This window comes from Gossypium raimondii, chromosome 9 (genome assembly GCF_025698545.1).
Source record: "Gossypium raimondii isolate GPD5lz chromosome 9, ASM2569854v1, whole genome shotgun sequence".
Lineage (NCBI taxonomy): Eukaryota > Viridiplantae > Streptophyta > Magnoliopsida > Malvales > Malvaceae > Gossypium > Gossypium raimondii.
Genome location: NC_068573.1, coordinates 7,841,151 through 7,863,146, shown reverse-complemented (window position 1 = coordinate 7,863,146; position 21,996 = coordinate 7,841,151). Strand labels below are relative to the sequence as shown.

Below are 21,996 nucleotides of genomic sequence, written 5' to 3'. Positions count from 1 at the left end.
ATGGTTTGATTTACCTAAATCTTGAGTTAGTCACTGACCATGCGCATGCAACTCATGTGATTTGATATAAGTGGAGGCTTATGCTCTAAAGATGATCGAGCCCATAGTCAGTATGTTGGGTACGTGACTTGTGTGTGGCATGGCTTTACTAGCAATAGTGGAATTCATAGATCCATTAAAGAGTTAATGATATCCTCTCATTGGCATTATGTGGATTGATAAATATGGAACGTGGCCACGGGTTGCTTGTTCTCGAACGAGTAATTTATCACAGTCATTTGTTAACAATGATCATATTAATCATTAAGAAAACACAATAGTGACAATGAGATAAAAATAGGATTGTATTAAGTGAACGAATTTAACTCAAAAGAATCAATGATATCATATGAGGGTAACACACACATGATGAGGTCATTAGAAGAAACAGTTGGATGAATTGTTTTTGTAAAGAGTATAAAATAAGGAGTTTTCAATTATGGTACTTCTTATGGACTAACTCAATGATTAAGTAATTGCGAATTATCGGAACAATGCTTTTGGACATAATTGCAATCACTAAAGCCTAATTGTATATGTCTGATTGGTCCCTCCGCTAGCTCAACAAAAACTCGATCAGACTGCATTTAAATAAGAAGAAAATTCTACGTCTTTGGAAATAATTTAATTAAGTCGATTTATTCCATGTGGAATTAAATTAGATAGTCATGAAAATTGTTCAACTAGAGAATTGAATTTTATTAAAGAATTTTCTTGAAAAATTAATTTAGAAAATCTAAGTGAGTTTTGAAAAAAATTAATTTTGATCAAGTAAAATTAAATTAATCAAATTAATTAAAATTAATATGATATTTTTGGAAATTAATTTTCAAGTTAGACAATTGGCCCAATAGGTAATTAAACTTGAAAATTGGACCTGAGATTGTAAATTAGGCTTGGGAGCCCAAAACCGAGATCAAAACCTAAAAACTGGTCGAACTGAGTCGACGGTCCAACCGATGGCTAGACTGGACCGATCGGGTCATCACTGAACTAGATTGAGCCGGCAGCAATCAAACCAACTTAGGGTGCCGTAAAGATGTCGCACTTGCATCACCGGACAATCGGTGCCGGCGGCTATGACAGCAGCGTCCCGATTATCGGTGGCGATTGGTCTTTGATGGTTGAACAGTGGAAGAGTTACACTCCTACTAGGACTCTACCAGAGAATTTGATTTCAGATTAACTATTCCAAAAATAATATTATTTTAATAGTTTAATATTAAATTTAATTTAATACTTATCTTAATAGTTTTTTATTAATTTAATATTAAAGTGATTATGTTAATATTAAATTTAAGCTAATGTTTATCTTGTAGATAAATATTCTATTATTTTAATAAGATTTAATATTAAATTTAATCTAATATTTACCTTGATAAATATTATATTAATTTAATATTAAAGTGATTAAGTTTAATCATAGTTGAACTCTCTAAACTCTCCCAATATAAAGAGAGCCTTGGGTAATTATTTTTTAGTGACTTGAATTCAAGAGAAAGTTGTAGAGAGAAAATTCTCTACAGAGATTATTTTAGAAAATTTCTAGAGATATTTTTCTAATTTACAACTTGACCCAAAAGTTTAGAGAAATTATGAAATTACCCCACTGTTAACTTTTGTGAAAAAATTTCTAATTCGAAGCGAGCCCACACTTAGTATACATGAGCTTGAGGATAGCCGAAAAGACTACTTGGTTGAAGCACTCATCCTAGACGAATTGAAAAGGTACAATTTTGATTAAGTGTTTATTACTTTAGATATGACAATCAAGATCTTATTTTGGAAAAAAAAATTTGAAACTCTGTTTCCTCTTTTTTTTTTTTCCATTGCATTTTCCAAACCCATTTTTTTCCAATAGTCTTCCCATAGGATTTTGGCCCATTGATGAGCTGATGATTTTAGTCCATTGGGAAATAGACGTCATCATATGAATTGAGTTGATGATTGTTGAGCTTCCTCAAAGATCTCATCTTTCATTGTTAAACCATCTAAAAGAGGCTAGCTATAATACAAATTCTTAGCTTGATAGTTCAACTTGAAATCTCCAAGAGAGAGATGAATTGGCCTATTAAAAATTTGTGGTTGCTAAGAAAAAGATAGAAACAATGAACACTTTGATTTATAGTGGTTCGGCCCCAATTTCCTACTTTACTACCTTAGCTTTCCACAATTAAAGATTTTTCCAAATCCACTATTTTGATAACCTTTGAGGATAAGGTTTAACCTTACAAAATCCCTTAAGGTTTCTACCTAAACCTTAAGACACAAGCCCTCTCAAAGAGTAAACACAAATAGCAAACTAAGAAGAAATCCTTACAAGATTGAATTGTTTGCCAATTATGCACTAATAAACAAGAATACACTTGAGTTGAAAGAATAACAATGAAAGCTCACAAGTGTGTACACGAAAAGTATAAAAGTTGAGTACAAAGGTTGATTGATTAATCTTTTAGGCTTAAATTATCTCTCTTCTTGTTGTAGGATCTTTAACACCTAGTATTTATACCCCTAATTGATTTCTAATTGTTATGGTTGTTGCAGATATGTACAATTAAGGATGTGAAAACTAGTGCATTTAATTCACCTACAACAATGAGTATCGATACTAGCTAAAAAGATATCGATAATTTTTGCATTAAATGCATAATTCAGTTATCGTTGGAGATGAAGATATTGATACCAGACAAATTTTATCGATACCAAATGAAAAGTATCGATACTGGATCGATACTTGGCTAAATTTGTGAAAAACAGAATGTTAATTTGGTACCGCTTTTAAAAGGTATCGATACTGGATCGATACTTGCCTAAAAAGTATTGGTGTTTTTTGGCCTGGAGCTATATTGACTTGTTCTAAAAACAGTTTGACTAGTTGAAAGAATTCTTACTTGATTAAAATCATTTTAACTTGATTTTAAAGTTGATTCAAAAAATTTTCAAGAGTTCAAAGTAAAGATTGAAAATTTTATCTCTTAGACTTCATTTGAGAAATCATTTTGTCAATTTTGTTCAATTTTAAATTTTATTCAAAAATAATTTAATTTTTATTTCAAAATATATTATCAAATAAAGTTTAGTTTAACACTCTCAGCCACCACCCCTCAACCCTAAAAAATTCTATCATCAATTGTTTTTTTTAGTGTTGAAATTTTTTGACGGAAAGAATTATTTGTGTTTGAGGGAGACAATGTGCTAGCTTTAATGTGTGCTTGAGTTCACAATGATGCGGTGGCGCTCGGAGACTGTTTCATTTCATCTGTCGTGTCGGAATGGAACCATTGCCTTAAAAGCCCATCACATTACAACTCAAGCTTGGACTTCACTGTGCTTATACGGTCATGGGTTAAAGTATAACATCGGCTCATACTTGATAGATATTAATGTGCGGTCACGGCTTGGAGTATAACTCGATAGCCCAATTAACGGTGGTTATGTGATCACAGGTTCATGTTCCACCTTACTAGAAGAATATGGTTTGTAAACCCGATACAAAAGTTTGACATCATAATCATAGGGAAAAACTCAAAGGCTTTCCAATATAATCACCTTAATCTGTTTTTCCATTTCCACCAAATGTAGTATCATTAACCTCTATCTTCTCTGAAACCTGTGAAGGAGTTGGGGGCAAGAGGACTCTCAAGGGGAGTGACTGCGGTGGTGGAGAAAAGATGAAAGTCCTTTCAAGCCGACAACGATTGATGTGATTAAAGAACATATTAATAAATACAACCGCTGCCGCCCCGACTCAAGTTTTATCTTCTCACCAATGACAAAGTCACTCCCCCTTTAGAGTCTTCTTACCCCCAACTCTATCACAAGTTTCAAAGAAGATGGGGGTTAATGATATTGTGTTTGGTGGAGATGGAAAAAAAGATTAAGGTGATTATACTAGAAAGCCCCTGAGTTTTTTCCTATGATTATGATGTCAAACTTATGTATCAGGTTTTCAAACCATATTCTTCTAGTGAGATGGAATTGAACTCGTGATCGCATAACCACCATCAACTAGGCTCCCCAGTTATACTCTGACCCGTGACTACACATTAACATCTATTAAGTATGAGCCCTAGTTATACTTCAACTCGTGACTGTATAAGCACCGTGAACTCGGAGCCTAAGTTGCAATGTGATGGGCTTCTATTCTAAAGCAATGGTTCCATCCCGACATGACAGATGAAATGTATGGGCCTCCGAGAGCTATCTCATCACCATCAACTTAAATATACATTTAAGCTTTCACAATGTCTACCTCAAACACAAACACAAAAAAATTTGTTCCCACAAGTTTCCAACCTTATACAAAAAACAAAAATCCTAAAACTCTAAAAACAATTGAGGAGAGAGAAAGTGAAAGCGCGTCCAGCAAGACGAGTTTTCACTTTACATGGTAGGGAAACGCGTCCTGCATGGCGCACTTTCCTACCAAATCAACATAAAACGCATCTTGTTGGATGTGTTTTCATTTCTCTCTCCAAAATCGACCCAAAATCAAAATTAATTTTTAATTGTCATTTATGTCAAAATCAATCCAACAAATAGCTTCAAGGATCAAATAAGTATGTTATAATTTTAATAGGTGTTGTAGTGTTAACGATGGTTAGCGTGCAAATGAAAAAAGTAGTTTTTTATTATTTTTCATATATTTTAAATTTATTTTATATTTTATACTTCTTATAACATTTTATAATATTTTTAAAATTTTATTGATTTTTAAATATTTTAATAATTTTATATATTTAAAAGACCATAATTTTATTTTTATTTTTTCATAATTTATATATTTTATTTCTAATATTTTTAATTTTAATTATTTTTAAAATTTATATAACTTTTTTCTTTTATAGTATTCTATATTTTTATCATTTTCAATTTAATATTTTTATAATGTTTAAAAATATTTTTATAATATTATATATTTTTATAATTTTCTATAACCTTTTATGATTTTTAATAATTTTATCAATTTTAACGCATTTTAATGATTTTATATATAAAATACCATTTGGCGAAAACAACCTAAACACTATGGTTGTTTGCTTTGTAACGTTGACCATTAAAGTTAAAAGTCAAAGAGCTTAATTGATTATAATTCTATCATTGAAAGGCTCAACTGAGTGCAAAAAAAAAATCAAGGGCATAATTGTTTTTTTTTTTTGAAAATATTGAAAGGTTTTAAGACCATTAGCCATGAATAGAAATCAATTAAGCCCTTTTAAAATTTAAAAATTATTTAAAAATCATAAATTTTATAATAATAAAACGTTATAAAGAATACTTATTAAAAATAACAAAACTAACTCATTAAAATCTAATAGTTATAAGATTCTTTTTATTGGGTCAAGATTATTACTTAATAAAATGGATACTATTAAAATTTCAAATCCCTTTTCTATAATTTTTATAATTTCATAAATATTTTTAAATTTTAAAAGGACTTAATGATTATTAATTTGTTATTAAGACCTTTTTCACCTTTTAGTCCTATTATTTTTAAAAATTTTAACTTACTTCCAATAAAAAGTGAGAGTCAAATCAAATAAATGTGTAAAGATTTATGGCTAAATTTATTAGTATACAAACACCAAATCAAAACGTAGAGCCATTTTGCTCAAATAGTGGCTAATTTACCCATTTGTTGAATAAAAGGGACTAAAATACAATCCAAATTTTGTGACACAAAAAAATCACCTCTCCGTCCGGTTGGGTTCGTAGCTATAGCCCATCCAGATAATTATCGCTTGCCATCAGGGAACCAGCCACATCCATCTAGTTCTAGTTCTACAAGTAAATTTAACAACTTTTAAGTATTCTTATCTCGATCGGGTCCAATTATAATTATTAAGATCCCATAATAATGCTAGACTTAGTAATAACAATATAAAATTTGTGTAAAATCAGTCAACTAATCCATTGATAAAATAACAAAAGACTTGCATTGTTATAAAGTATTCAATTGATACTTATAATCTGAACTTCAAATCTGAACAACCTACTCCCTCTTCCCCGTACCAAAGAAGAATTACATTAAAAAGAAGGGGGCTAAAACTGTAAATTGACCTTTATTTTATTCAGAGTTGGAAAGTGGGATATGAAAGACATGGAGAGATTGTAATTTATATTACAATATCCTGTGGCTGTGGATTGTGAATTAATAAATTACAACAAAGTTACATTACATGAGACTCAACCTCAACTCAAATTCAAGGATTATGGCATTGCAAAATTGGGGCGTCCACTCGGATGGCTTTTTAACACAAGGCCATATATATTTATATCATATTGTTATATCTCTATATATGGTACACTCGAAAATAATAATAATACAATAAAAATAAGAAGGCACTCTTACTCCTATACTTCAACCCTTTTTATGAACCCTACGCACTGGACCATACGCCGTTTAAAGTATCAACTCCACCAATCTTTCTAATTTTTGTTTCTTTGTTTCAAACCCTTCACTTTTTGTTGTTGGCCAATGCTTTATTTAATTGTTTCTCTAACTGCAAGTGATGACACAAAATAAAATCAACTCAAGTTCCAGTCAACACTATATATATATCCTAATTTCATTTTCCATGATCTATGATAAAGTAGTTGTGTTCAAACTTATATCCCAACCATGTTGGCAAATGAGCACGAGGTTATAAAGGTAAAAGAAAAAAACATACACTATATCCTACACGAACCTTACAGTCCAAGTAACATAGATTGAAACAACAAGAGCATCTAATTTGGTAAGTATAAAAATCCTTAAGAGATCATTAATTTCACAAGACATAATGAAAATTTTAACCTTTATATTTTTATCAATTTAACCCTCATTCTTTTTTTTGGACAATTTTGATCATTTACCTTTACCTTCCAAAAAGAGTAAAATTGCTTGACTAAAACATTAACTTTTTAATGATGTTAGCATGATAATCTATGTGTGCACTTTATGCTGAGTTGTCTCAACAAATAATTCTAAAATTATAAAAAAATTCAAAATTCATAAAGAAATTCATAAAAATGCATGAAGCCCACATGCCATGTGAGTTACCATGTTTAAAAATAAAAATTTTACGTTTTAATCAATATTTTTGTTATAAAGAAAATCAATTCAACTCTTTTTGAAGCTCAAAAATAATAAGAGTTAAATTGACAAAAGAGATCCAACGTTAAAGGTTATATTTGTCAATATGTCATTTCATAACACGAAACCCATGTAACCTGACTCAAGCATGAATGTCTGATGCATGTAAGTGTTCAAAACTATGTACGCTCAATCTTTTTTCTTTTTTTCTTTTTTTTTCATATTTGGAAGATCATATCATCTTGAAAAACCAGGACCAATTTTGTTAAAAAACTCCAAATTTAACCAAAATACAAACAGATTTTACCGCATTTCAACTGGTTTTTCAGTTCCCATTTCCTGGTTTTTACCGGTTTTCTAATTTAATAGCTCAACTTACATGGTTGAACCACCAAACCAAGTCAGGTCCAGTTTTTTACAACCATGCCGAACACGTATAAAAAACAGATACTTCAAGGAAAATGAAGAGTTTAGGTAGCATAGCATCACATTATACATTTAATTCAAGGTTAAAGGGCAAACCTGAATGTTCTTCATTTTCTGTCTCTGCAATTCCTCAACGAGATTCCCAATACTGAGAAAAGAAATGAAGTTTTCAAGTAAAATGTAAAATAAATAAAGAAAATCATTACCATTTGTGCTTAAACTCATACCTCTGTTGCAGCTGAAGCACCTGAGATTGCAGCTCTTTTTCCCTTGCAGAAGAAGGCGGTATCTGCAAAACACAATTGCAACACCTTCATCATTCCTCTAGAAAAATAAAATTTTTAACAAGGTATGGCAATACAAGAACTCGGAGCATAGCTCAGTAGGTTCGTTCTATCACCAGAAAGAAGTGGTATTTAGCAGGGCTGAGATTAAAATCCCAGAATCCACAATCTCTTCCCCTATCTCTAGGCTAAGACCTCTTTTGCACCACAAAAAGGTCGCCAATACAAGAGACTCGCATGAGAAAAATCAGGGATTCACATAAGATGGAATCCAGGTTATAGGAAATCATAAATAATAGGGAAATGGACACCATGGAACATTACATTAAGAAAGGTCGTATGGTTACTAAGAAGCTAGGGTTGATTAATTACCTGCAAAAGGTCATTGGTGCCCACCTCTGACAAGTCCCCGAGCTTACCTGTATAAAAGATGTAAATTTTAGCATCATAATTTCTTCCACAATTGAGCAGCAGAAAAGTGGACGATCCAAGTATAGAGGCACTACCAGATGATTGCTCCAAATATTTGATCAGTCTGATGATCTCTTCCTGTCAGCAATTATCAATAAAGGGACTTGTTTAAGACAGGCAACCACTGTGAGATGAGATGAGATGTAAGGAAAACAAACATACCCTTTGCATGGTGTTCTGTTGCAAAATGCATTGTAGAGATGGGAGAACTGCACTTGCTCTAAGGTTTAGCGACGTTGGACTGGTTGAACCTCCAGTGGCCGGGTTAAACGTGCAGTTGGTAGGTCCCTGAATGAGAGAAAATAATGGCAATGGTTACAAAGCCATTGCCTAGATGATAAATTGCTAGGTTCCATCCTAATTATTCATCGCGAAAGCACACGAATTAAAACACACATTGACGCTCAAAGGAGACAGTTTGCAGGAGCAACTGTGTGGGCTGAGATGACAAAAGCATAAACCACAAAGTTTTCAAAGGTAGCAACAAGAACATGAAATGGATAGGCAACACAAGTCAAACCATATGCAAAGGAACAAAAAAGATATGAAACCATCGTCTGCAGTGGAATCATTTTAGAATGTACTCATAACCCTTTAGTAGAAGTATGATTTATTCAGTATGACATTAAAATAGAACAGTTGATGGAATCAGATGCATGCCACTTTGTTGATACATCATGTTACACAATGCCGAACAAATGGTAGTCAACTAAGTAGGGTATTTCTCCAGATAGACGAATTCCACAGCAGCAAATTATTAGAGACAGGTAGAGATATAGACACTCCATATATGCATCAATTCCTAACTGTGCCATAAGATTTCAAGTAAAGACTGCTTATCAGTACAAAGTTGCATGTTATTGGCTTATTGTACAACAGCAGAAGATTCTACCGAATAGGCTGCAAAGTCAATTTATACACAGAAGGTATGAGTTTTAATATATAGCAGATGTACCTTGGGACTGAGATCTGCTGAAGTCACCTTAAAGCGTCCCCGCTGAACAACTGCTCCTTCCGATGAATCCTCTGGTAAGTAAGAGGCAAAGACACCAAACGGAGTTCATTTGTGTACAAATAAGTAGCTTCACTTCTAAGTAGAAAAGAAAGAAAATAAAAACAGGATATACCAGATGAAGGGTTATTTGTTTCCCTCCTCTGGCGGTACAACAATGGTCCACTGTAGTTGCGTTCAGATGGAAATTTAGGCTGTGGGAAGTCCCTGCAAAACAAAATTGATAAACCCAATTTAAAATAAATTGGCATACAAAGATTTTCCAGTAAAGTAAATGGGAAACGATAAATAAATAAATAAATAAATAAAAATAAAAAGCTAATGTTCTTTTGAACTACAGAATCAATAACCAAGACAAGAAGAAAGTCCCAGTGTACTACATACATCTAGGATTCCTCTAGACTTGCAATCCATAGAATTCAGAAACTCATCATATCTAGAGCTTGAGGTAAAAATATCTTCCTATATTTTGGGAAATGCCACTTTAAGTATTGTAATGTTTGGTGATAACAGTTTTCAGTTCAGGGTAACTTCACTTAAAGAAAGCTTACCTGTCCCCATCTCCAGTAAACTTGTTAGGTGAAAAGGCACTATCAGGTATTAGCGAACCGCTCAAGAACTTTTTATGCTCTGGAACGACCTGGCGTGTGGAAGAGCTACTTTGCCCGGAGTTCTCACCCTCATTTCTTCCAGCATCTTGGTCCATGGCTCTTGATGACTTTGTAATTAACTGTTCACTTTCCAACTGGGTAACACCTTTCCAATTTGGACCATTTGTACCCTCAGCTTCACCAATGTCAAAACAGCCTCTGCACCAATTAAAAAGTTGGAAAAACAATGGAAAGAAGCTAATAACCAAAAACCACTTAGACTGGCAATCTTTCTTTTTCCAGAAAAGGAGTACTTAGTCTAATAGATAACGTATATGTTCATAAAGTATATAAAGAAGAGGGTAAAACAAAAAAGTCAATAACTTCAAAACTAAATTATTAAACTTGTGACAAGATGCTGCTTTCTATTTGCAAAAATTACGACCTACAAATCCTTTTGACTGACAAATGTGAATAACTATATCCTCCTAGTTACGTTATAACAATAAATTGTTTGCAGTAAGGTCATGAAAGCATAAAAAATGTCATACTTGAGTGCTTGAAGTGGCTTAATAGGAAATGAAGCAAGTGAACTCTCCAAATCATGAAGATCACTAAGTCCGTCCTGAAACAAGTAAAAGGAGGATGTAAATCTGAAGTACAAGCTTAACCAAAGCATCAAGGAACTACGGAAGGGCTGCAATTGAATTGTATAGAAAGCATTTTAGGGTAATAAGTGGTACCTCCTGGCTACTTGCAGCAATGGAATTACTAGGCATTTCAGGAGATATCCTCTCAGCTGATAACCCAACTACATCATGCCGGTCCCTTTGTTTCCTGCTCCCATCTTGATCTTCTGCATTTGGTGCATCATCGTCATCTTGAATCTGCAGGAATAACAATAGGCATTTCTGATGAGATAAACATTATAAAGCAGTTCTAGGACTACCTACAGATAATAATAACAAAAACTTGGATGGGGAATTGAAACCACTTACGAGTGCAGCCTGACTTTTTAAGTCCTCTAGGTTGAAATTCCAAGCACTAATCCCTTTTATGTACTCTTGCTGCAAGGTAAAAGGAATTCATATTCAGAATGGTACCATGTAATCATACAGTTTTTTATATAACACGGCATTCATTAGTCGAAGTAGAGCCAGCAACAATAATTTCTCTTATCGTTAAGACCTGAGATGGATGCGGCAATACAACAATTGGTTCACTCAGAATAAAAGGCTGAAAAATACTATTAAGACATAAAATGAAAAACCTAGCACTATCAAATTTTGTCAAGAAATGTAAAAAGCTCCATTCACCTGTGATAATTGCTCCTTGTCCTCATAAAAAGCCTTATTCTGTACAAGAAGATCAGCTTCTTTCGTCTGAAACATAAAATACCAGATCAGAATTCTAGATTAGTTCCTCGTCTTAAACAAAGGTCATCAATTAAACAAAAGGGCAAGTAAGAGACCTTTAGCACCCTAAAACGTTCACCTAATGGAGCAAGGCCGTAAAGAATGGTACGAACTAGATAATCATAGGAGCGTGCATGTTTAAAGAAATGGTGCTTCAAAAGCTTCTCTGAAGTTGGACGTTTCTTCGGGTCCTTCACCAAGCAAGCAGCTACCAACTCCTTGAAAGACTAGAGAATTAAAAAGCTCTCACAATGTTACTATCAGATACTAACAAATGATACAAATCAGTGAGACAATTGATGAGCACAAACCTTTGAGAACCTCTTGTCTCTTTCATAGTCTAGACCAGGAGGAGCATTTTGCAAGGTCATTAACAAAACCTGCAGCAGAAATGGGATTAAACAACTAAAGTAAGAACTAAAAGAATGACAACAAAATACAAATAATAATCAACTGATATAACTATCAAACAACTATGATATTTACTTTCATTGGTGGATACTTGGAAAATGGGGCGTGGCCATGAGCAAGTTCAAGAGCTGTAATTCCGAAAGACCAGATGTCCGCTCTGTAAACAGAAAAGAAGAGGAAACAGAATGATTTAAAAGGTATAACAAAGGAAAAGAATTAAAGGAAATGCAATGAAAAAGTATAGATTAGAGAGGCAATCAACTCACTTAAAGTCATAACCATGCAATTGCTGCATAACTTCTGGAGCCATCCTGATATAAAAACAAGAAGACACATTGTGGTCATCATTAGCTCTCAAAAATTGAATTTCCATAGTAAAATACATTATTACAATCTCTACAGTCAAAAGGCCAAGGAAAAACAAATACCAGCAAGGAGTTCCAACAAAAGTATTTCTAGAACGCTGTCTGTCTCCAGTATCAAACATGCATGCTGATACTCCAAAGTCTGCCAACTTGACAGCACCATTAGAATCAACTAAGATATTACCAGCCTGCAAATATAAGTTATAAGAATAAAAGAGAAATTTTCTGAACAAGAGTAGGAAGGAACAAGGGCAAAATAACAGGCGGTAAGCTATCAACATATGTAGCACAATTGGCAACCTCCTTGTCAAAGAAACAACAAGAACGAATCATATTGAAGTAATAGACCACCACTAATTTTAATCTCAATGCTACGATATCCAATCTCACTACTATCATTGTTTTCACTCTCACCAGAGCCAACCTCAACACCTATCCAAATGGACCCTAAGAGATTCAATAGTATACTGGTATCAGCATAAGGTTTCTTTACGGAATGAAGGAGCAAATTTTCCCCCACTTTCCATATTTTGTCAATTACATGATAAGAACTATAAGTTATTCATATTGATAGTAAGAAAATATAGCTTAAGCTGTATCTTTACTGAAGACAGTCCATAAATAACCAGGTTGGTCTCAGAATATAAACGATTTGCAGAAATAAAGAAGAAAAACATGGCATAAAAGTAAAAAAAGAAAGGGCAATAAGTAACCTTCACATCTCTGTGAATGTGCCCATGAGAATGAAGATAAACAAGAGCTTTAAGAACTTCACGCAACAAAGTAGCAATGACAGGCTCTTCAAAACCTTCAGGAAAAGCAGATTTCATTATATGCAAGCAAGAGCCCCCAGCCATATATGGCATCACAACCCAAAGGTTGTGACCGGTTGCAAATGAGCAATGTGCCCGTAATAAATTTGGGTGATCAATCAAGCTCATAGTCTGGACCTCTCTACGAATTCCATCCTGCATCATTCATGATCAAAAATCTTAAAGTGATGTCAACTCTTTATGCCATAGAGCTGCAGGGACTTGAAAGAGAAATCATAAGTAAGCATGCTTCCCAAGTGATAGATTATTAAATACCGTACTTACCAGATCGTTATTGCACTTCTCCAAATCAAGAACCTTGATAGCAACAATCTCATTAAGTGGAATGCATAAAGCCCTGTACACAGTGGCACTGACACCTTCTCCAACTTCTTCATATAACTTGTAATCTTTTGCATTGACTGGAAAACGTTTCTCAAAAGGTTGCTCCATAGCTTCTTTTCACAGCATACCATTACCACCCACCCTCTTTACTCTTATATGTTCCAATTAACAAAAACAAACTTTCAACTAAAGATTGGACTGTCAATCTAATGCGTAGCTTCTTCCAATTTGGTAGCATATTCTCTTCTTTAGCACACAACAGTTTACAAGTTCATGGACTTCATCAAGGTAATAGGCTTACCCAGTCCGCTCCATTGCATGCAGATCCAGTTAAACCCAATCCTAGTTAACAGCACAGAAGACCTTGCACATCAAACCAAGTACTCTTGTCATTGAACTATCAGCAAAGCCTATGAGAAAAGTGGTTTTCCCCAGATAGCAAATAGAAACCTAAAGAATAGCAAATGTTGTATGGCAAAAAACTAATAGATGCACTCAAAAGCTAACCAAAATTCCGTTTAAACTAACCAAAAAATTAAAAGGATGTACGGAAGGCAGTTGGTAGTAGGGTAGTTTTAACCTGTAAAAACCCCAAGAAGAAATGGAATTAATTCTTCTTTACAAACGGACCCTTTTTCCAAAGCCATTAAAACCAATAAGCAAAAATTACCTTCCTATAGAAATTAAAACAATTAGATGATATAGAAGAAAAATTTCTAATAAAAACCATGGAAACTCAACACCCATCCTTGCAACAATTAATTTTAAGAATCAATTCAAATAACTAGTTCTTTGAACAGAAAATTCAGCTTTTGAACAACAGTTCAGATAGCCTAAATTGTAACTGTTAACTATCAAAATAGTATAGCATTCATAAAATCTCTCCAAAGCTTCCACATTTCCTCTACAAAACAACTAATCTAATACTAAAAGCATGCCAAAATTCATCAATTTCAAACAACTAACTAAAAAATTTCAATAAAAACATATGAAGAAAAAAAAAGAGCAAGATAAACTTATTCACAGATTTGATACAAACCTAGGGTTTCAGCAGATTCAAATCAGAGCTGAATCTGAAAACAGAATATAAAATTTGCATTAAACAAATCGAAACCCAACACCACCACCTCAAGTCGATTAAAGACTCGATTTCAATTTTCTCAGATATTTTCTTCTTCCTCGTCTTTCCTCTTCTTCTTCTTCTCAAAGACGTCTCTAACGATGACGATTTGGCGATGATAATTATTGGTTGACAAATATTATAAACTTTAATAAAAAATAAAAAAATTTATTTTAATTAAAAAAAATCTTCGAGTTTCAGGTCCTTGGATCGAATCTTCCAAGTTTCACAGTTTGCAAAGAAAATAAATAAGTAAAAATATTTTCCTTTTTTGAATTTTTTAAGCTCTTTTTGTTTTTTTTCGGAGACTAAAAATAAAGAGATAAAAAAATATTATTATTATTATTATTATTATTATTATGAGAGGAGAAGCAAAAGTTCAAATACTATGCCAATTTAAGTGGGACCCGACCCGATTTAGATGAGATTTTGGGGGTTCTCGCTTTAGTAGGTGAAAATATCGTTGTTGGGGCGGGTTCCGTGATTTTATCGGGCCAATTTATCAGATAGGTGATTGCTATCACCTGTTATGCCTCCCTTGGTCAACCCTAGTGTCATCCTCAAAAATGGCTTCAATAATTTTCTTGATTTATACATCATTCGCTTATATTAATACTTCAAAATTTGAGTCCGCTCGAATCGAATTGGATTCAAACAAATAATAATATTACAATCATTAAATTAGAAAAGAGAATAAGTTTTAAACATGAAGATCAAACTTTAAATTTAATGTCAATCAATTTGAGTCCACACAAATTATATCTTAAAGTAGTAATTTGATTGATCGATTGACTTAATTTGAAGATTAGTGTCCGTATACTTATACCGAAATATATTAGCTCCATAACTAAAGTTAAAACAATACTACAATTTTGCATAATTTTATATTGATGATGAAGTTTTTAACTCAATAAAGCAGATTAAGAAATCACAATCTATCTCGTTTATTTATTTTAAATATTAATTAAGAATGTATACAATTTTTTCCCTAATCATGGAATTAAAACAATTATCCCTTATGGCACTTAGATATGGTACTTCAGGACCAATAAATTCTTCATCATTCTCAAATGACGAAATTGATCTTTATTAACATCTAATGATTTTACAACCATCAGGATACTCAATGGGTGCGTTTTATCCATGTAAAATTTTTTAAAATTATTTTTTGTATAAGTTGACTGATGGACATGAATTCCATCTTTTAAATGTCCGATCTGTAGGCTAAGACAAAACTTTATTTTTTCAAGATCTTTCATCTCAATTTCTTTCTTTAAACAATTTACTGCATTTGGAGACTCTTAAGGAGTTCTAATAATATTTATATCACCAACATAAATAACAATTATCACAAAATATGATCCAAACCTTTTTATAAAGACACATAGACAAATTGGATTATTTTTATAACCTTCTTTTAACAAATACTCACTAAAACTGTAACCCCTAAACCTGGCCTAGACATTATGGCCGAATCTCAAAGGTCACATTGGTCATGTTGCTAGCGCAAAAAATCTTTTAACTATTTTCTTTTTAATAATCGTTATCATTTTAAAATGCCATTTTGATTTGCTTAAAGAAAAGCCAAGTATTGTCAAAATTGTTTACCTTTAGAAAAACTCAAGTATTGATGGTTTACAAAAAAACATAATTTTTCAAGTAAATGTCGCAGCGAAAAAAATAACAAAACACATTTGTCACTTTGAAAACATATGTTAATATATCTTGTAAAATCTCAATTTAATGAGTAGATAGTGTTGAATTTAAAAAATGAAGTATTGAATTTGAAAATACAATCATTGAGTTGAGTTTGGCGTTATTATGAAAAATCTAGTTTTACTTATCAATTCCATACATCGTCTTAGGTGATAGTTTAAGGATTCAAATCATGCGAAACAATCCAAAAACCAATATTCAAAAGTAAGTCCCAAGCTACAGTCCCCAAAAATAAAAACAAATCTCAAAATATGAAGTACCAAAATGTAATCGTTTTCTTGAAAGTTTTCAACTGCACTTTCGTAACCTGAGCTCATCTTAACCTCGATTATTATCTGAAAAGTCAAAAACTTAAAGGGGTAAGCTTTTTAAAGCCCAGTGTGGTTACAAATCATATCAACAGAAATTAATACAGAACATCATCAATTTAACAGATCGCATATATACATAAATATACAACCACAAAATCACATTTATCAGAATGCATAATGACGATGTCAATGCAACGTTTTTTCAGAAACAGTGCAGATTTTTCAAAAAATAGTTCCTACCTATCTCCGCTGCTAAATCATCACCTGCATTTCATTTCATTTGCATTTAGGTTAACTTGCATTTAGTTAATTAACTTAATTTGACACCAATCACTCAAAATCATTGTGTTGTTCTTAACCAACTTGTGAATAGTAATTTTGCAACTATTGATTTAAACACAGTCTTTGTGGAGACGATAACTCTTGTACTTACTTATTACTTAATAACGACTATGTATACCTGCAAATTCCGTCGCGAACCAACAAGCCACTAGATAATGCAGATATACTGCCAGATACAGAATATTGTGCTCAAGCCACCAGAAATTTTAATTATTATCTTCCTTCGTACAACATTATCCCAACCCAATGCATGTGATATGACATACAAAACAAATTTTTCAGTAGACATGCTTTACATGCGATTCAGAACTCGTTACGATTTAACATAGTGGCATGCTTAACATGGGATTTAGAATCAAAATAATAGCATGCTCAACATGTGAATCATAATCAGAATAATAACATGCTTAACATGTGAATCAAAGTATTAGCAAATCAACGTCATAATACATGCATATACAAAATCGCCATATATCACATAACATGGTTATCAGGAAAACATACATCACAGATAATAGAAAAATCATATAATCACATACAACATATCACAAATCTGAAGTTTCAGAATTACTTACTTGGAATCTTCCTTTTTTTCGGATTTTATCAATCCATATGAATACTTAACATATTCGCCATTATCACTTTTCAAAAATTTATTTAAGCAGATATTTAATACTCGTATATATATTTATCTTGATTTAAAATAATATCATATATTTTATCAGAGTAAATCCCCACACTTGATTTCGCAAATCTGATGACAACAACTCTATTTCCAACTTCTAAAGGAAGAGATCAAATCTTTAGTCCTTACGTATAAACAATTAATATTGTATTAAAGCAAATTATTTTAATGAAAAACCCTCAATTTACGATTTGAAGAAATACTTATGTAATCGTTCGTCCAATCGTACTCTTCCAAAAGTGAGGGTACAGATCTGAGATTTCGAAAAGCACTTCATGAAATCCAATAAGCCAAATGATTAGTATTTTCCTAACTGAATATATAAAATATACGAAAGAATATCGTAAATAGAGGATCGTCCAAACTTTCATAATATCGAAGGAAAAAGGGGCTCAACAACTTCCCACGGATAATTGATTAGAGAGGAGGATTCACCACTAGAAAAAAAATAACATAATATAAAAAAAAGAATTAGAAATAGGTTGTGAAATAATCCTTTCTTATGAACAAAATATCAGAATTTAGGGATTAGAGAAATAGATTACGAGAAGAGGAAGAGAAAAGAATAAGAATTGGGGAATTTAGGTGTGGTCGATGGTGGCAGCACGGCGAACAATCATTGAAAATAACATATGCCCAAGCTATAACAAGGTGTTTTGTTCTCATAAGAAATGACCTAACTATTAGTTAAGGTGTTTGATAAACGAGTCCATCTAAATTGTTTTATGTGTGAACATGAGTTACAAGATGTTCAACTTTTATCCCAATTGACATACAATAATCATTAAAAGCTTGGGACGTAAACTCACCAGCATTATCAAGATGGATATTTTTGATTGCATCATCTAGAAATTGTGCTCTCAAACGAATTCTTTGAGCAAATAGTCTCACAAACGTCAAGTTACGAGTTGATAATAAACAAACATGTGACCACCTACTAGATGCATCTATTAATACCATAAAATATCTTAATGGTCCACATGGTGCATGAATGAGCCCCTATATATCATCTTAAATACGTTTCAAGAATGTGGGAGATTCAATCCCAACTTTAGTTGGTGATGGTCTGACAATCTATTTACTTTGAGAACAAGCAACACAAGAGAAATCCTTGAATTCAAGAATCTTCTAGTTCTTTAATAGATGTCCAATTAAATTCTTGATTATTCTTCGCATCATAATAGATCCGGGATGGCCTAGCCAGTCATACCAAATAGTAAAGGTAACACCCCAAACTCAACCCAGACGTTATGGCTGAATCTGGAGATGTTACGAAGAAGAGTTTTGAAACAAAACTTCTATGTTAAAAATTCTCGAATTAATTGTTCTAAAAGAGAGTCCACGTTTTATAAAACTTATTATTAAATTCATTAAGGAAAGTGTCGATAGTCTACTCTTACAAAAAAACTTATCTTGCAACGGAAGTTTGAAAACATTATATTTGAAAATCGAGCTTGTGTTTTCAGAAAAAAATTTGTTTGCGTAAAACCATTATTTTCGTAAATTATTTTATTGAAAGTCGCAGAAATAAAATCTAAACAATTTCAAATTCTAGAAATTAAAACCAACAATCCAGAGAGTCCAAAAATTATAAAACTCTCAAAATAATCCAGAATTTAAATAAAGTCGTTAATTAAAGCAATTTACAAGCTAGTGGTCATCGCTGAGCCTCCGTCGAACCGACCCGCCTATGTCTAAGGATTACCTGAATAGAACAGACAAACAGATGTGAGTTTTCACAAACTCAGTGTGTAACTAAACAGAGTCATGCATACACATAAATTTAGATTTCTCAGAATATCAGAACAGAAGCGGACATAAGTCCTTAACAGAATTAGATTAACAGAGTCACACAAATATGCAAAGTCCTACCCCCATCCTCTATACACCAACTCCGACCATCCCATTACACCACGTGGGGTATAAAACACCCACTCAGCCCTACACACCACATAGTGTTCGTACGACACTTATCAGAATAAACACAGTGATGCTGCTAGAATAATGGCGAAATGTCGCCTATCAGAACACTTCCTCCACATATGCAAATCTCACCCCATATACGGATACAGAATACAGATATATAGATGTAACAGAGTTAACATGACTTGCATGCTTATATTCAAATATCATACATGTTTATACAAAACAGTCAAACATACATAATTGTTTTCCTAACTCAAATTAGTCTATCAGAATAGCATATCTCCTGCATTAGGGTTTGTCTTACCCATGTGACCCACACGACCACACACTCGCCCGTCACACGGCCACGTGTCGCACACAGTCTACCACACGGCTGGGCATTTGCCTATGTGACATCGATAGGCCACTTTTTAGGTTTTCACTGAACCTCATTTTCTCGTGTTTTCGTTACACACCTGGTTCGTTTCTAATGAAAAAGCAATCCTGAGACCACCAAATGCTATAATTCAATTAAGGATACTAAGTCAATAACCGAAACGATTTCCAAACTTAATTCGCTGCAGAATCAAACGTTTCTAGCCCCTCTCTTAAACAATCAGCCAATTCTAATGTTTAAAACCAACATTCATTAAATTTGCAAACTAATTCCCATAACAGAAAATCTCCAAAATGCAACATAAAGAGTAAAATACTACTTATGAAACGTTACGACAGTAGAACAAAATAATCACAAGCACCCGCACGATGAAGCCAAAATCAATAGACTAACAAAACTGCCATTTGACCAAAAGAAAGGGAGAGAAAGGAAAAAGAAAAAGACAATATGGTAGATGGGGAAAATAGAACGTGAAATTAGAAAGGAAAATTTTAGAAAGAGAAAGTAAAATTAATTAATTAAAAAAATAAAATAAAATCCCCACACAATCCCCCAAATTAAGTCATGATCTCTAATTCTAACCAACTCCAACTACCCATTCACTCATCCACTATCACAGGCTTTCAATTCCATCCAACCTCTACTACATAACTGGCACATGCGCCCAGAAGTAAAAATAACATCCTTCGCTCACACGAGGGTTCGAACATGAGACCTTAAGGCAAGCTAACACATTACCACTTGAACCAGCAGACTCATTCTAATATGATTTGACTAATAATAGAATATAAACCAAACCGCCAAGGGACAGGCTAGGATAAAAAATGACAAAAATATCCAAATGTGGGACTTAAACCCAAGACCTCAAACACACACTCATATCACTTAACCACTAAATCAGATACTCATTTATGATAAGATTCAGAGAAACAAAATTAAATTAGTCAGGGCGTTACAGTAAAAATATGTGGGTTTACAAACTTCTGGTTTTAAGTATAATATAATCTTGCCTGAGATGTCTAAGGCTGTAAATTTAATTTTGGCAAGATTTGACATTATAATCAATAAAAATTAAAAATAAAATGTAAAATAATAAGCATTACCAATAGTAAAACAATTCAAATATATATACCAAATTTTCGTAATAATAATATATATGTCAAATATTGGCATAGAGAGGAATAATCATAATAATAACTTAAAACAAATTGAAATTTCTTTTAATAACCTTAAAATATATATATGTATATATAATTATCATTATAATAAGTATATAAAATTGATTTGTATGCTTTGAATATTTCTTTTATACATATAGAAATATGATGAACAAATTAAAACAATGATGAAAATATGTATACCTTTTATAGTTCAATAGGAGCTTTGTAAGCAAGTTATAAATAGTCGAATGACGTGAACTTCACTATGAACTTGTAAAGACTCGTGCTAATAATGTATTATAAAACTAAAAGAAGAATGCAAAGATTAAGAGAGAAAGAAAGATAAAAAAAAATGGAAGGATGATTCATCTTTTGATTCATCTTTCTCTTAGGATGCAATAAGCTTGTACATGCCCTCTATTTATAAGGCTTTAAGCCTATATGTTACAAAGTAGTAAGGACCAGCATTAAGGTACCCTATAAATGATTTAGAGGTTACAAGATAATGAATTTATGGGTTATAAACATTCATTCTTTAGGGGTTATAATAGGATAAATTTGAGAGAGTTATAGACATCCATTTATTAATGGATTTACAACAAATAATATAAATATATATTTATCAAGAAAATCAATTTTGGCCCAATATAAGCGATATTATTAAACCAAACATTGAGTTTGTAAAAAAATATTTTTTGCTCTAAAATAATATAAATGTATATGTTTATAAATTGACTTTGTAAAATAATTAATTGTGGGTCTTAATTGATATTGTAAAATTATTAATTACCCCTCGTTTGGTAACTAGTGTAATAACATAAGGAAAAAGTTTATTTAATACATCTTTTTTTACATGAGGAAAAACTAGTGTACTAATGTCGCGGGGTTAGAACTTCAGTCTCACAATCTGTTACGTGATTTCTTTGTTTCAAATTTGCCTAAGTCAGTCTGACTCTTGAAAGATGAGAATTCTCAATGGAAATTCTCCAAGCTATCGAAAATAAAGTGGAAGCAACTCAAAGATACAGGTGCAACGAGAGAACATAAAAGCCACAAGAAAGAAATAGCACACCAAATGTTTGGTAAATGCTCTCAAATATATTCAATAACTTTGG

The 21,996-nt window shown here is 32.5% G+C and overlaps 1 protein-coding gene across 4 annotated transcripts; it reads right to left on the bottom strand.

The window, feature by feature from the left end:
* Positions 1 to 5,550: 5,550 nt before the first annotated feature.
* LOC105798317 (serine/threonine-protein kinase BLUS1) lies at positions 5,551 to 14,612 on the bottom strand. Of its 4 annotated transcripts, none has more exons than XM_052620770.1 (22): positions 14,285 to 14,612; positions 13,774 to 13,825; positions 13,186 to 13,608; positions 12,802 to 13,056; positions 12,152 to 12,276; positions 11,990 to 12,034; positions 11,799 to 11,880; positions 11,624 to 11,692; positions 11,369 to 11,539; positions 11,214 to 11,279; positions 10,896 to 10,964; positions 10,641 to 10,784; positions 10,449 to 10,522; positions 9,859 to 10,116; positions 9,423 to 9,514; positions 9,251 to 9,321; positions 8,458 to 8,583; positions 8,331 to 8,373; positions 8,197 to 8,243; positions 7,768 to 7,829; positions 7,637 to 7,688; positions 5,551 to 5,820 (listed from the first exon to the last, which is right to left on the bottom strand). In XM_052620770.1, the coding sequence occupies exons 3-22, from the start codon at positions 13,351 to 13,353 to the stop codon at positions 5,815 to 5,817; spliced, it is 2,025 nt and encodes a 674-aa protein (XP_052476730.1). In that variant the 5' UTR covers positions 13,354 to 13,608; positions 13,774 to 13,825; positions 14,285 to 14,612; the 3' UTR covers positions 5,551 to 5,814. The 4 variants fall into 4 exon arrangements, with proteins under 4 accessions (XP_052476730.1, XP_012483800.1, XP_012483802.1 ...); XM_012628346.2 differs by lacking the exon at positions 5,551 to 5,820 and adding an exon at positions 6,083 to 6,542 and having other exon boundaries at positions 14,285 to 14,610; XM_012628348.2 differs by lacking the exon at positions 5,551 to 5,820 and adding an exon at positions 6,083 to 6,542 and having other exon boundaries at positions 13,186 to 13,587; positions 14,285 to 14,610.
* Between the last annotated feature and the right edge of the window lie 7,384 nt (positions 14,613 to 21,996).

Coding starts and splice junctions, on each gene's coding strand:
- LOC105798317 (XM_012628346.2), bottom strand. CDS start 13,353: ATGGAGCAACCTTTTGAGAAACGTTTTCCAGTCAATGCAAAAGATTAC. Junction 13,057..13,185: donor AGAAGTGCAATAACGATCTG/GTAAGTACGGTA, acceptor TGAATGATGCAG/GATGGAATTCGTAGAGAGGT. Junction 11,540..11,623: donor GAGACAAGAGGTTCTCAAAG/GTTTGTGCTCAT, acceptor TTAATTCTCTAG/TCTTTCAAGGAGTTGGTAGC.